The sequence below is a fragment of the Penaeus monodon genome, chromosome 41, assembly GCF_015228065.2.
Source record: "Penaeus monodon isolate SGIC_2016 chromosome 41, NSTDA_Pmon_1, whole genome shotgun sequence".
NCBI classification, from domain to species: Eukaryota; Metazoa; Arthropoda; class Malacostraca; order Decapoda; family Penaeidae; genus Penaeus; species Penaeus monodon.
In genome coordinates, this window is record NC_051426.1 from 30,351,407 (window position 1) to 30,365,724 (window position 14,318).

A 14,318-nucleotide genomic window follows, 5' to 3' on the forward strand; every position below is an offset into this window, starting at 1 on the left:
GGGCCTTTCTCCTGGCCATCCTGCCTACTCTCTCCTCACCCCCCCATTGCAAAGGCAGGTCAGGGAAGGCAGTGGGAAGACAACCTTTAGTCTGTCTTTTAAGCCTGAAAAAGGGGGATGCAGGTGCCACCGGGTCCAGAAGGCCACTCATATTTTAGCTTGCAAAAAAAGCCCCCAGATAGAGTCCAAGTAGATCTCCTTAGTACCCCAAAAGGCATAGAGCTTCCCCCAAAGGTTGCCCCCGAGGTAGCCAGCACCTGCAAATGGACCTTATTTTTGGCCATCAACAGTCTCTGGGAAGCAATGACTGTGATCAGGTGGCTGGTGAACACAGGACGGGGTGACCTTTGGTTTGAGGGCAAAGCGTCGACAAGAGGCGTTTGCCCCCCGGGGCCCAGGCTGGGGGGGGAAAAAACCAAGCCCAGGCCTGGGGAAAAAAAAAAAGACAAAAAAAATAAAAAAAAGAGAGATTTTAAAAAGGAAACTTGATCACGAAAACAAAAAAAAAAAGAGCCCAAAAAAAATTTGATTAAAAAATAAATGTTAAGAGTTTTGGGGTATTGAAATTTGGGCTTCATGTTTTTCCTGTGAATGTTTAGTGTTCAGTTTTTAAGTTTTCGAAAATACATAAAAAATTTCACAAAACAAAAAATAAAAGACACTCAGGGAAAAAGTATTCATTAGTTAACATTTTCCCTTCCTAAGTTTCTTGTGAAAAAATTTTTCTTTTAATTAACATCAATATGGTCTTTTTTTCCCTCTTTATAAAAAAAAATACTTTAAAATATGAAAAAATTTATACTGCATGGGGAAAAAAGTATTAAAAATAAAAGAAGAATTATCACTATCTAAAAAAATTAATGAAAAAAATATTTTTTCTTAACTGATTGGAATGGCTTTTTTGCTTTCTTTCATAAAAAAACCTACTTGAAATCAAGTCCCTTTTTTTTTAAAATTTTAAAAAAATTCAATAAAAAAAAAAAAATTTTTTTAAAAGTTTTTGAAATTCAATACTTTTTTTGGAAAAAAAAATTTATATAAAAAAATTTTTTATTTAAAAAGGGAAAAGGAAGAAAGGGGGGGGAAGAAAGGAAACCATTACCAAAATAAAAGGAATTAAAATTGGGAAAAAAAATTTTTTTTTGCCTTTTGTGAAGAAGTTTTTCCCTTTTTAATTTTAATTTAATTAATAAAATTTTTCCAGAGGCAAAGGAGGAGGAGGAGAGGGAGAGAAAGGGAAAGGAGGAGAAGGGAGAGGAGAGAGAGAGGAAGGAGGGAGAGAGAGGAGAGAAAGAAAAGAGAGAGAGAAGAGAGAGGAGAGAGGGGAAAAAGGGGAGAGAGAGAGAAGGGGGAAAAGGAGGAGGAAGAGGGGGGGGGGGGGGAGGGAAAAAGGGGGGGGAAAAAAGAAGAAAAAAGAATAAAAGAATAAAAAAAAAAAAAAATAAAAAGGGGAATAAAAAAAAAAAAAGGGAATAAAAAAAAAAAAGGAAGCAGAGGAAGAAAAAAAATGCAAGAAAGAACTTGCAAAAAAAATTTTGTAATTGTTTGGTTAAAAATACCCACACAACTCAAGGATCTTTTTGGGGGGTGGAAAAAAATCTTAATTTATCAAACACCCCTTGATTATGCTAAAACTGGTAAAATCTAACATATATCAGTCGGGCCACACTAAAATTTTACCAAAAAATTCCCATACCAAAGCATAGTCTCTAAATATAACCCACTTTTTTAAATAATTAAAAAACCCTAAACAGTAACAAAGGTAAAAAAGAAAAAGTACCGGGAAAGTTATTTACCTAAAGCAAAATATGTAATACAGGTTAAACCTTGCTTTCCATATAAAAGTCCAAAAATACCATTACCGGGTAATTTTTTTTCATGCCCTAGCTCTCAAATTTTCCACCCCCTATTACCAATTTTACCCCTTATTTTGCATTTCCCTTTTTGGACTCTAAAAGGAGCGTGTAAAACGGCTCCTGATAAAAAAAGTGTCAGTAAAGTAACCTAAAATCTAGTGTTAACAAGGAACTATCACTCAGTAGCAGTGACAGATTCATAAGGCTCAGCCAGATTTGCAACTTTATAAAGCCATAAAATTCTAATTGTGATAAAAAAAAAAAAAAATTGTAAAAATATCAATTCTGGACTATAACTGTAGCAGTATTAATGTAAAATATGTAGCCTGATGTTCTGGCTAAATCTGAGCTAATATAGTACAGAGATTACATAGTCTACAGTAGTGTAGGATTTATATTACAATATTTTACAAAATTATTACATATGAGACATGAAGTGCAGATAAGCTTTGATGATGGATTCAAGAATTTTAAGAAACTGTTTAGTTCAGAGTACAATGGGTAAAATATTGGGAAAAAAATCAATATTTCATCTAGTTTTTAATAAAAAAACAGAGCTAATGAGCCAACACCATATTCTGCACAAAAGGCTTTCACTGATGTATCCCTACTTTTTTTTTCTTTTTTTTTTTAAGCGCCCTGTCCCACAAGGACGTTGGCGATCATGGATTTCCATGATTTTCTTGGCGATTTAGAGCGGTGGTTTGCCGTTGCCTTCCGCCCGGGTTTTTTCGAGTCCCATCTCTATTTCCCCGTGTCTGGGACGGGATGAATTGGGGCGGCTTGCCCCCCAGGGGCTAGGTGGAAATCGAGGTGAATTCCCTTCCCAAAAGGAACAACGCCCCGGCCGGGACTCAAAACCCCGATGGGGAATATGCCAGTAATCAAATACTTTCCAAAAAAAAATCAACTCTAGTTTCCCTGAATCCCTATTTTGTACAAATAAAAGGAAAGAAACAATAAATTTTATCTTAAAATGATGCCCAGAATTTTTCAAAGTCAATAAAATTTAAACCCTCTGGGGCCCATGTAGTGAGTTTTTAGAGCATGGGATCAAGACTGTCACGACGGCAATCGGTTCGAGGTTTGAGGGTTCGGCCCCCTTTTTTCCCTTTGGCAAGGAATTTCACCTTGATTGCCTACCTCCCCACTGGGTGGGCAAGCCAGCCCAAGTCGTGCGGGCCCCAACCCCGGGTAAAATAGAAGGGTTGGTGTAAAAAAAGGACCCACCCCACAAAAGATTTTTGCCAAACCTGTCATGGTGACCCCAAAAAAGAAGGGAAAAGCTAAAAAAAGAAAGGAAAAAAAGAAGAAAGAAAAACAAAAGACAAAAATAACCTTGACTACATTATGCAACCACTGTCTTAATCCTAACCCCATTATACATGATGTGTGAGGTGCCAATAGTCCACAGCTATAGAATATCCCTCCACTTTGTATAATACCATGCCTTGAGGAGTACCACACAAAATAATATACAAAAATGATAAAATGTAATTGGTTGCTGAACTTTACAGAATATATTTCATTAAACTGAAATAAAACATTCTTACAGTCAAACATGGAATCTTTACCCTAATTGCCAACAAGAAAAGCAGTTTAGATCAGCATTTCATTTCTTTTCTACTTTAAGAGGGGAATATCTATGGAATCCTATGCCATGGCCAAAGAATTTAAAACAATCTGCTGACTCAAAGAAAAGGAAGTGGAAGATGTTCTGAACCTACTAATTATCTTTATTTGCTTTCACTTGTACATATACTAATCTTTTCACTAGGCTGCTACTGGCCTGGTCTCTCCTTGGGAATAAGATGTATACAAAATAGCACAATCTGTACAGGCAATAAATTTTTTTTCAAAACCCCCTACAAACAAAAAACATGTACAAGAGAATAAGGGTTTATAAAAAAAAGGGAAGAAAAAGAAAAGAAAAAGATAAGGAGAAGTTTATGAAAAAGAAGAAAAGGGATTCCGAAAATCATGAAATACGCCCCCTGCATCTTTCAAGAAAAGTAAAAAATTTCGAGAAAATTTTTTTTAATTCCTAAATATTTTTTATTACAAAGCAAAACCCAAAGACACAAAAACAAAATCACCCAAAATCAGTTAAATTTAAAGGGGAACCAAAAATTCAAAGTAAAATTAGATATAAACACAGGAGTTTCACAAATACCTAAAACTTCATGAAAGCTCTGCTTGGAGCTACAAAAGAAGGTGAAGTTTTCAGCTGAAGCAGTCACACCTTTTGCTAAGATCTGTCCAGGAAAAATCAATGGAATATGAGTAAAAGACACATGGCTAGAATCAAATGGACATGGAACTAGTTCTACATTGAGCCTATGGTCATTTTTATCTAATTTCTCCAACACGTGCCAGACCATAATTCACTGATAAAAAAGAAGAAGAAGAAGAAGAAGAAAAAGAAATATGATGAGAGCTACACAACTTTCTTTTAGTGAAAAAAAGAAACAACACTATACAGATCTAAGAAAATCACAATGCATAATTTGAATGCAGCACATACACGATTTTCTAGTACTGAGAATTACTTTTATACTCCCTATAATCATCTATCAAAAGCATATAGTGATGTGCTAGATGCACTAAAATAAGTATTTAGGTTTGCTTGTAAACATTTCTGTGAAAAATATGAGCCTCAGACATAAACCCCACCCTTAAAAAAAGGACTTGGGAAATTTTGCTATTGTATTTGGTTTAAAAAATATTTATACTGACAGTATCATGTGATTGGTTTTTATAAGGATATTAGTATCAAGCTTACAGTATGAAATATCATTAAAAGTAAAGGCAACCAATACTGCCTGTTTGTAAAGCTAACAGTGCAAACATTATTTGTTTGAACAAGTACTGCTTCTTACAGGTAGTTTTGTAAGATAAACAAAAAAAGAAGAAGACAATTCTTCAAACATCAAAATTTGTAGTGCAATACAGTACTGCTGTCTTGGTGACAGCATAATGAATGGTGTGAATAACTTAATTGTATTAATATTGAACAAATTTAAAAGGTTAATAAATTTTTTAAAAATAACGTCTATAAATGAAACTGGCAAAAATACCCAAAAAATGGTGCCATTTAAGTTATCATTAGTAAAATTTTTTTACCCAAAACCCAACAATTGCCCTAGTACAGATATTACACAACAGTACACAAGATAATCACTTATATCTACTCTAATTCCATTCACACAAAAAACAAGTTGCATTTTAGTAATCAATCTGTCCTGCATTCTCATTCAAGTGCTATTAAACAAAGGGCCCACATATTTTAAGGTTTAAAAGTAGTACCACTTGCTAACCTCTGGACATTAGTACGTTTAGCTGTAAAATGGGGTGGCTGTTAAAGGTTTCCCTAATAAGCTTACAGCTTTACTGAAAAATCAGGGTTTTGAAATTTCTCAGAATATTACATTTTACTATTGCTTATCTCATATTAACCTGACAGCCATGGCATGTACATACACGCCCACTGTGAGTTTACTTTATTAATTGTTTTTAAACATAGACGGCTACACTTGTACTAAGTCACCAATGAGCCAATTACGAGTACTGCCTGCCTCGCCCTTTTCGTTGATATACGAAAATATTTTACGTTATCTTATTTTGCTGAGAGAGAGAGAGAGAGAGAGAGAGAGAGAGAGAGAGAGAGAGAGAGAGAGAGAGAGTGCTGCATTTTCTCGGCGGCAACCGGTTAAGGTTTTAGTATGTGACTTCCTGTATTACAAATATATTTAATATTTGGGTTATAATATGAGTACCTAATGTAGTTAGTCATATCCTGTATGCAAGGATTATCCTAAAAGTATTTGAATATGACATACAAAGGGATGTAGCTCCACATTCAACAAATAATTGTCTTTAGTCTACAAAATAAAATGAGTGTATAAATGGGTACTGTGTTGGATTGAATACTTTATCATTTGGGGTATAAGTTTTTAATGTCTATTCAAATTTTTTTTTTTTTGTATTTTATATATATATAATTAATATTTTAATAATTAAAATATAATTAATATATTTTTACTAATATAAAATATATATAAAATATATAAAATATATTTTATAATATTATTTTATATATCTAAATATATTTATATATATATTCATATATATTTAAAATATATATTTTATATATTAAAATTATATATTAAAATATAATAAAATAATATAAAAATATAAAATATATATAATATAAAATATATTTTAAAATATAAAATTTTCTATTAATAAATATATAATATTATAAATTTTATATTATATATTATATTATTAAATTTTTTATATATATTATATATATAATATATATATTTTTAATTATATTTTATAATATAATTATTAAAATTTTATATATATACATACAAAAAAAAAGAATGAATAGAACTTAAAAACTATATCCCAAATGATAAAGTATTAAACCACACAGTCCCCATTTATCATCATTTTTTTTTGTAGATAAAAAAATTATTTGTTAATTGGATACATCCCTTTGTATGTCATATTCAAATACTTTTAGGATAATCCTTGCATACAGGATATGACTAACTACATTAGGTACTCATATTATAACCCAAATATTAAATATATTTGTAATACAGGAAGTCACATACTAAAACCTAACCGGGTTGCCCCCGAAAAAAGCACACTCTCTCTCTCTTCCTCTCTTCTCTCTCTCTCTCTCTCTCTCTCTTCTCTCTCAGCAAAATAAAAACGAAAATTTTTTCGTATTCAACGAAAAGGGCGGGGCGGGCCAGTACCGAAAGGGGCTCTTTGGGGATTAGTAAAAGTGTACCCTTTTCTAGTTTAAAAAAAATTAAAAAAGTAAATCACATGGGGTGATGTACAGCCATGGTGTCAGGTTAATATGAGATAAGCAATAGTAAAATGTAATATTCTGAGTAATACTACAACCATGATATTACAGTACTAGCTGTATAGCTTATTATGGAACCTTTATACAGCCAGCCCAATATACAGCAAAAACCCTGTCTAATGCCCAGGGTTGGGTGGGTACATTTTTAAACCTTAAAAGGGGGGGGCCCTTGTTTAATAGCATTGAATGAGAATGCGGACGATTGTTTACTAAATGCAACTTGTTTTTTGTGTAAAGGGAAATTGGAGTAATATATATTATTTGTGTACTGTGGTAATTCGTAGTCTACTGGCAGTATGTGTTGGTTTGGGTAAAAAAAATTATACTAATGATAACATTAATGGCACCATTTATTGAGAGTATTTTTGCCAGTTATCATTTATAGACGTTATCTTTCAAAATATATATACTCTTTTAAAGTTATGTTCAATATTAATACAATTAAGTTATTCACACCATTCATTATGCTGTCACCAAGACAGCAGTACTGTATTGCACTACAAATTTTGATGTTTGAAGAATTGTCTTCTTCTTTTTTTGTTTATCTTACAAAACTACCTGTAAGAAGCAGTACTTGTTCAAACAAATAATGTTTGCACTGTTAGCTTTACAAACAGGCAGTATTGGTTGCCTTTACTTTTAATGATATTTCATACTGTAAGCTTGATACTAATATCCTTATAGAGAGCCTAATATCACAGTGATACTGTCAGTATGATACTTTAAACCTAATACAATAGCTAAGATTGCCAGAGTCTCTTCTTTTAACGGTAGGTTCATGTCTGAGGCTCATATTTTTCACAGAAATGTTTACAAGCAAACCTAAATACTTATTTTAGTGCATCTAGCACATCACTATATGCTTTTGATAGATGATTATAGGGAGTATAAAAGTAATTCTCAGTACTAGAAAATCGTGTATGTGCTGCATTCAAATTATGCATTGTGATTTTCTTAGATCTGTATGTGTTGTTCTTTTTTCACTAAAGAAAGTTGTGTAGTTTCATATTTTTTTTCTCTTTTTTTTTCTTTTTTTACAGTAATTATTTTGGGGCAGGTTGGAGAAAAGAAAAAAAATGACCATAGGCTCAATGTAGAACTAGTTCCATGTCCATTTGATTCTAGCCATGTGTCTTTTACTCATATTCCATTGATTTTTCCTGGACAGATCTTAGCAAAAGGTGTGACTGCTTCAGCTGAAAACTTCACCTTCTTTTGTAGCTCCAAGCAGAGCTTTCATGAAGTTTTAGGTATTTGTGAAACTCCTGTGTTTATATCTAATTTTACTTTTTAGAATTATTGGATTCCTTTAAATTTAACTGATTTTGGTGTGATTTTGTTGTGTGTCAGTTATGGAGCTTGCATTGTCAATAGAAAATACTTAGGAATTAAAGGAAATTTCTCGAAGATTGTTAGCTTTTTGCTTGAAAGATGCAGAGGGCAGTAGTTCATGGAATTACGGAATACCTTCTTTTTTTCCCTAAAACTTTCCTTCTCTTCTCTTCTTCTTTTTCTTCTCCTTTTCCTGTTTATAAATCCTCTATTCATCTTGTACAGTGATAGTTTGTAGAGTGGTCTTGAAAACAAGCTTATTGCCTGTACAGATTGTGCTATTTTGTATACATCTTATTCCCAAGGAGAGACCAGGCCAGTAGCAGCCTAGTGAAAAGATTAGTATATGTACAAGTGAAAGCAAATAAAGATAATTAGTAGGTTCAGAACATCTTCCACTTCCTTTTTTTTTGAGTCAGAGATTTTTTTTAAATTCGGGGCCATGCAAGGTTTCCATAATATTCCCTCTTAAGTAGAAAAGAAATGAAATGCTGATCTAAACTGCTTTTCTTGTTGGCAATTAGGGTAAAGATTCCATGTTTGACTGTAAGAATGTTTTATTTCAGTTTAATGAAATATATTCTGTAAAGTTCAGCAACCAATTACATTTTATCATTTTTGTATATTATTTTGTGTGGTCTCCTCAAGGCATGGTATTTTTAAAAAGTGGGGGGATATTCTATAGCTGGGACTTTGGCACCTCACAATCAGTAAATGGGTTAGGTTAAGACAGGGGTTGCATATGGTAGAAGGTTTTTTTTTGTCTTTTTTTTTTTTTCTTTTTTTTTCTTCTTTTTTCTTAGCTTTATCCCATTTTTTTTAAGGGGTCACCTGATAGGTTTGGCAAAATCTTTTGTGCTGGATGCCTTTTTTTGACACCAACCCTTTATTTACCCGGGTTGGGGGACCACACTGCCCGGGGGGTGGTTGCCCACCAGTGGCGAGGTAGGCAATCAAGGTGAAGTTCCTGGCCCAATGGAACAAAGCGGGGCCAACCCCTCAAAAAAAAACCCCGAACCGATTGCCGTCGTGACAGTCTTGAGTGCGATGCTCTAACCACTCAGCTACAGTGGCCTCAGAGGGTTAAATTCATATGACTTTGAAAATTCTGGACATCACTTGTAATGATAAAATTCATTGTTTCTTTCTCTTCTTAGTTTGTACAAAATTAGGCATTCAGGAATCTAGAAGTGTGATTTTATGGAAAGTATTTGATCTACTGGCATATTCACATCGAGGGTTCGAGTCACCGGCCGGCGCGTTGTTCCCTTGGGCAAGGAACTTCACCTCGATTGCCTACCTCCCGCTGGGGGCAAGCCAGCCAAGTCACCCAGCCCAGAACGGGTAAATAGAATGGTGACCGATAAAAAACCCCGGGGGAAAGGGCAACGCAAAAACCGCTCTAAATCGCCAAGAAAATCATGGAAATCCATGATCGCCAACGTCCTTGTGGGACAGGGCGCTTAAAAAAAAAAAGAAAAAAAAAGTAGGGATACATCAGTGAAAGCCTTTTGTGCAGAATATGGTGTTGGCTCATTAGCTCTGTATATTAAAAACTAGATGAAATATTGATTTTTTTCCCAATATTTTACCCATTGTACTCTGCACTTCATGTCTCATATGTAATAATTTTGTAAAATATTGTAATATAAATCCTACACTACTGTAGACTATGTAATCTCTGTACTATATTAGCTCAGATTTAGCCAGAACATCAGGCTACATATTTTACATTAATACTGCTACAGTTATAGTCCAGAATTTATATTTTTACAATTTTTTTTTTTTTTACACAATTGAATTTTTTGGGTTTTAAAGTGCAAAACTGGTGAGCCCTTTTGAACTGCACGTATGAGGAGTTTCCTTGTTAACACTAGATTTTAGGTTACTTTACTGACACTTTTCTTTCATTCAGGAGCCTGTTCACACGCTCACTTCAGAGCCAAAAGCAAAAGCAAAAAAAGGGGTAAAAATTTGGGGGAAAAGGGGATGAAATTTGAGAGCGAGGGCATGAAAAAAAATTACCCCATAATGTGATTTCTGTGACTTTTTCATGGAATGCAAGGTGTTAACCCGTGTTCAATTTTTCTTATAGAGTAAGTATATTTCCCGGTACTATGTTTCTTTTTCACCTGCTCTGTTACTGTTTTGGATTTTTTTAATTATATTAAAAAAGTGGCTTATATTTAGAGACTATAGCTTTGGTATGGATATGATGTGGTAAATTATATGTGGCCCCTGGACGAAAATGTGTAGTATGTACCATTTTTTAGCATAGACAAGGGACTGTCTTGATAAGGTTTTGGTATCTGGTTTTTTCCCCCCCAAATAGTGACCCTTGAGATTGGGTGGGGATTTTTGCCAAACAATTACAATTTTTTTTTGCTATAGTTCTTTGACTTGCTTTTTTTTTCTCTGCTTTTTTTTCTTTTTCTTTTTTTTCCTCTTTTTTTTCTTTTTTTTCCCCTTTTTATCTTTTATTCTTTTATTCTTTTTTTCTTTTTTTTCTTTTCCCTTCCTCCTCTTCCCCCTCCTTCCTCCTTTCTCTCTCCTTCTCTCCCCTCTTCTTCTTTCCCCTTCTCCTTCTCTCCTCCTTTTCTCTCTCTCTCTCTCTCTCTCTCTCTCTCTTCTTCTCTCTCTTCCTCTCCTCTTTTTCTCTCTCCCCTCTCTCTCTTCCCCCTGTTTTGTATTATTATTTTTATTTTTATTATTATTATTTTTATTTTTATTATTATATTATTTAAAAGAGGGGAAATAACTTGACATTACACAAGAGGAAGAAAAAAAATCTTTGTTTTTAAATTTTGAAATTTTCCCTTTTTTTTTTGGTACATGGTTTCCAATAAGGTAATACTTTCCGCCCAAAAAGCAAAAAATTTCAGTCCATTTCCACATATTTCAAAGTAAAAGACAATAGTTTTTTTGATATGAATGTTTTTTTTCCAAAAAAAAATCATTGGGAAGTTTGCATATATTTTTTTGCTATTTTGACTAACTTTTATCTAATGTAATGTTATATAAAAAAAAAATTTTACTGGCAATAAAACTATATGATCAGTGTTTGGTTTGTTGGATAAATAAAAGCAAAAAAAACCATTCCCCGTGACTCAGTTGAAGATAAATATTAAATTTTACACAATTTATACTTTAGGGATAGTATAAAATTTTAATCTTTATTGGGAATCTTTTTCCCCATGCAGATCACAATTTTCATATGAATGTATTTGAATGATTCATTTAAAAGGTAGGGTAAATAAAAAGACAATAATTGATTTAATTCACTATGAAAACATTTTTTAACAGAAACAGTCAAAAAGATGGAGGGAGGGGTAGAATGACTACAGCTCATATAGAGTGCTTTTATTGTTTTTTATTCCTCAAATTTTTTCTGTACTCTTTTCTTTGAAGACTTCAAACACAGAACAGGCAACACATATCACCAGGGAAACCACATGCAAGCCATATTTTTAAGTACACAAAACTCTTAACTTTATATTTCCCAATCATTTCTTGGGTCTCTTTTTTATTTTTGTTTTCTGGACAAATTTTTTAGACATTCTCTCTTTCTTTTTTTATTTATTTGCTTTTCCCCTTTCCCCAGCCATGGTGGTGTGGTGTTCCTCCACCCCGACCCGGGCATCGGTGGTGCAGAACGCCTCATTGTCGATGCAGCTTTTGCCCCCAAACGCAAAGGTCACCAGGTCACTGTGTTCCCCCAGCCACCATGATCACAGTCATTTCTTCCAGAGCTGTTTTGGCCAAAATAGAGGCCATTGTGAGGTGGGCTGCTACCTCGGTCAACCTTTGGCAAGCTCTATGCTCTTTGGGCCCACATAAGGATATCTATTTGGCACTCATCTGGTGCTTTTTGCAAGCTAGATATGAGGTGGCTTGTGGACCAGGTGGCACCTATCCCCTTTTAGGGTTAAGAGACAGATAAGGTTTTTCTTTACTGCCACTTCCCTGACTGCTTTAGCAATGGGGGGTAGGAGAGAGTAGGCAGGGTGGCCGGGGAAAGGCCAAGGAGGGGGTGGGGGGGAAGGGGGGGGGGGAGAAGGAGGTGGGGGGAAAAGGAAAAAAGAGGGGGAGGAGAAGGAATAAGAAAGAGACAGATTGAAGCCCAGAAGGCACGAAGAAGAGAAAAACAATGAAAAAAAGGGTAGGACAAGAAGAGAAGACGGAAGAAAAAGGAGAGGCCCAAGTCCCCCTTTAAGGAAATCATACCCCTTCATCCCAGACAAAGGGGGGGGGTGGAAACTGGACAGGCTATTGCCAAATCCTGCAACAGCCCTTTTACAGCTGGATCTTCAAGGAGACTTTTAAAACCTTAAGGGAATCTTTTTTTGTTTTATTCTAGATGTGTTCCCCCGCTCTTTGTCACACGTTTCTGACCAAGAATTCTTTTAAGCACCGTAAAAAACTTGATTATTTTGGGGGATTTTGCTTTGGAGTATAAGATATTGTCTTCCTATTTTTCTCTCTCTTTTTTTAGTCTTCTTGTATGTCATGCCCCCCCTTCCTCTCTTCCCTTTTTTTAAAATTAAATATCCTTTATTTTTTGGTTGCGGAACACCCCCCGGGGGTTACACCCTTGACTTTGAGAAGTTCAAAACCCTTTAGTCCCTTTCTCTTGAGGGTGTGGGACTGGACACATCCTGCCCCGCTTCCCTAAAACCCATCCCTTTCTCTCCTAACCGTTAGAGGAAGAACCCACCAGGCCCTTTAGGCATAAGGTTTATGGGGGGACTAGGTGACAGTGGCCAAGACCCCCCAAATCAGAAAAGGGGAATCCTGTTCCCTCTCAGACCTCCCTTTCCCCCGCCCCCAATTATCCTCAAGGATTCTCCCTTGTAGTACGGGGGTTAGATCCGTGTTAGGAAAATGTCCAGCATCGGGAAGCTTGAGTACATGCCTCCCCCTTGGATCTTGATCGAGGGTATTCCCTACGGTCACCCCCAGAGCCCCAAGGTGTCCGCTGCGAGTAGCAAAGGGGACTATGTAACCCAGAAGCTGAGCATTTTGGCATTTTCCCTCTCGAGCAATGGCCTTGGGCCCCCTGTGTACACGCGGGAGGGGGCCTCGGAGACAGTTGTGCAGGGGGTTTAAGGGTTCTCCTCCCCCCGGGAAGGGGATTTTTTGCAGGGCCATGGGGGGGTTGGCCAGGGTTTCCCAAAGGAGGCAAGGGACTGGGGGCTAAGGGACGGGTAGGGGCCTCCGGAATTCCCGTCAGAAGTTTGAGGGCAGCTAGACAGGGTGGTGAAGGGGGATGGGAGGGTCAGAAAAACTTGTTTAGGTACAGTTGGAAAACTAAGTGAGTGAGGAGAAAATAAAAAATTGGAAAAAAAAAAAAATATTGAGTTGTGAGAAAAACAGAATTTTTTAAAATTAAAAATGCCAATGAAAAGCTAAGAAAAATTATTCAGAAAGGAAAAATTGGGATGAGAGAGGAAAAAAATTGTGATTGGAAAAAAAAGGGAAAAAAAAAAAAAAAAAAATCGACTGTGATTTTGCCCCAAAAGAAAAAAAGATAAAATTTTGTATATTTGTATATTTTATATTTTTAGATTGTAAAATGACTAAAACTTTTTTTTTGCTTTGCATTTTTTATTGTTTTATTATGAAATTATCAGTTATCATAGTAGAAATCAGACAGTAATGTTTTTTTATTACTTTCATAATTTTTTTTACCATTATTTGCATATCATTGATATAAAACAATAGATCATTTTTTTTACTGTTATTTTTCATTATTTTTTTTTATTAGATAAAATCAGTTTTCTTATGAATTTTTTGATTATATATATTTATATTTTTCATTTTGTGATTTCAGTATGAAAAATATTAGCAAAAAAAGATTATAAACTATTTTATTATTTCAATGATCCGTATGGGAAAAATATACCTGGGGTGCGCCTTCCCAAAGGACTTTATCAACATAAAAATTCAAAATTTTTATGGTGCTGCATCACAAATGTTTAAATAAGCCAGGGATGGAATGTTGCCACCTGGTGAGTCTACGGAAAAGATAGGAGACGACAAGATACTGACTGCTACTGATTCATCATTAAAATATTGAATTTTCAAGCTTCTAGTATTATAATTCCAATTTAAATTTAAACTTTTTCAAAAGATTTCTGGGTGGGCTTCTGTTATACTTCAGGAATGAAATCAAAAAGGAATTTTTTTTTTTTGGTTAAGAAAATTTTTTTTTTAAAAAAACCCTTTTTTGGGTTTTTTTTTGG

General features: G+C 34.7%; 2 protein-coding genes across 4 annotated transcripts in view; both read right to left on the bottom strand.

Annotated features, from left to right (window-relative positions):
• LOC119598532 (alpha-1,3/1,6-mannosyltransferase ALG2-like) overlaps positions 1–4,252 on the bottom strand; it is a 72,423-nt gene extending 68,171 nt beyond the window's left edge. The window contains 1 exon segment of the mRNA XM_037948156.1: positions 4,030–4,252. Within this exon segment, the coding sequence (XP_037804084.1) occupies positions 4,030–4,237 (208 nt within the window). The 5' untranslated portion in view covers positions 4,238–4,252.
• Positions 1–14,318, bottom strand: part of LOC119598533 — a 115,767-nt gene that overhangs the window by 29,155 nt on the left and 72,294 nt on the right. The window lies entirely within an intron of this gene.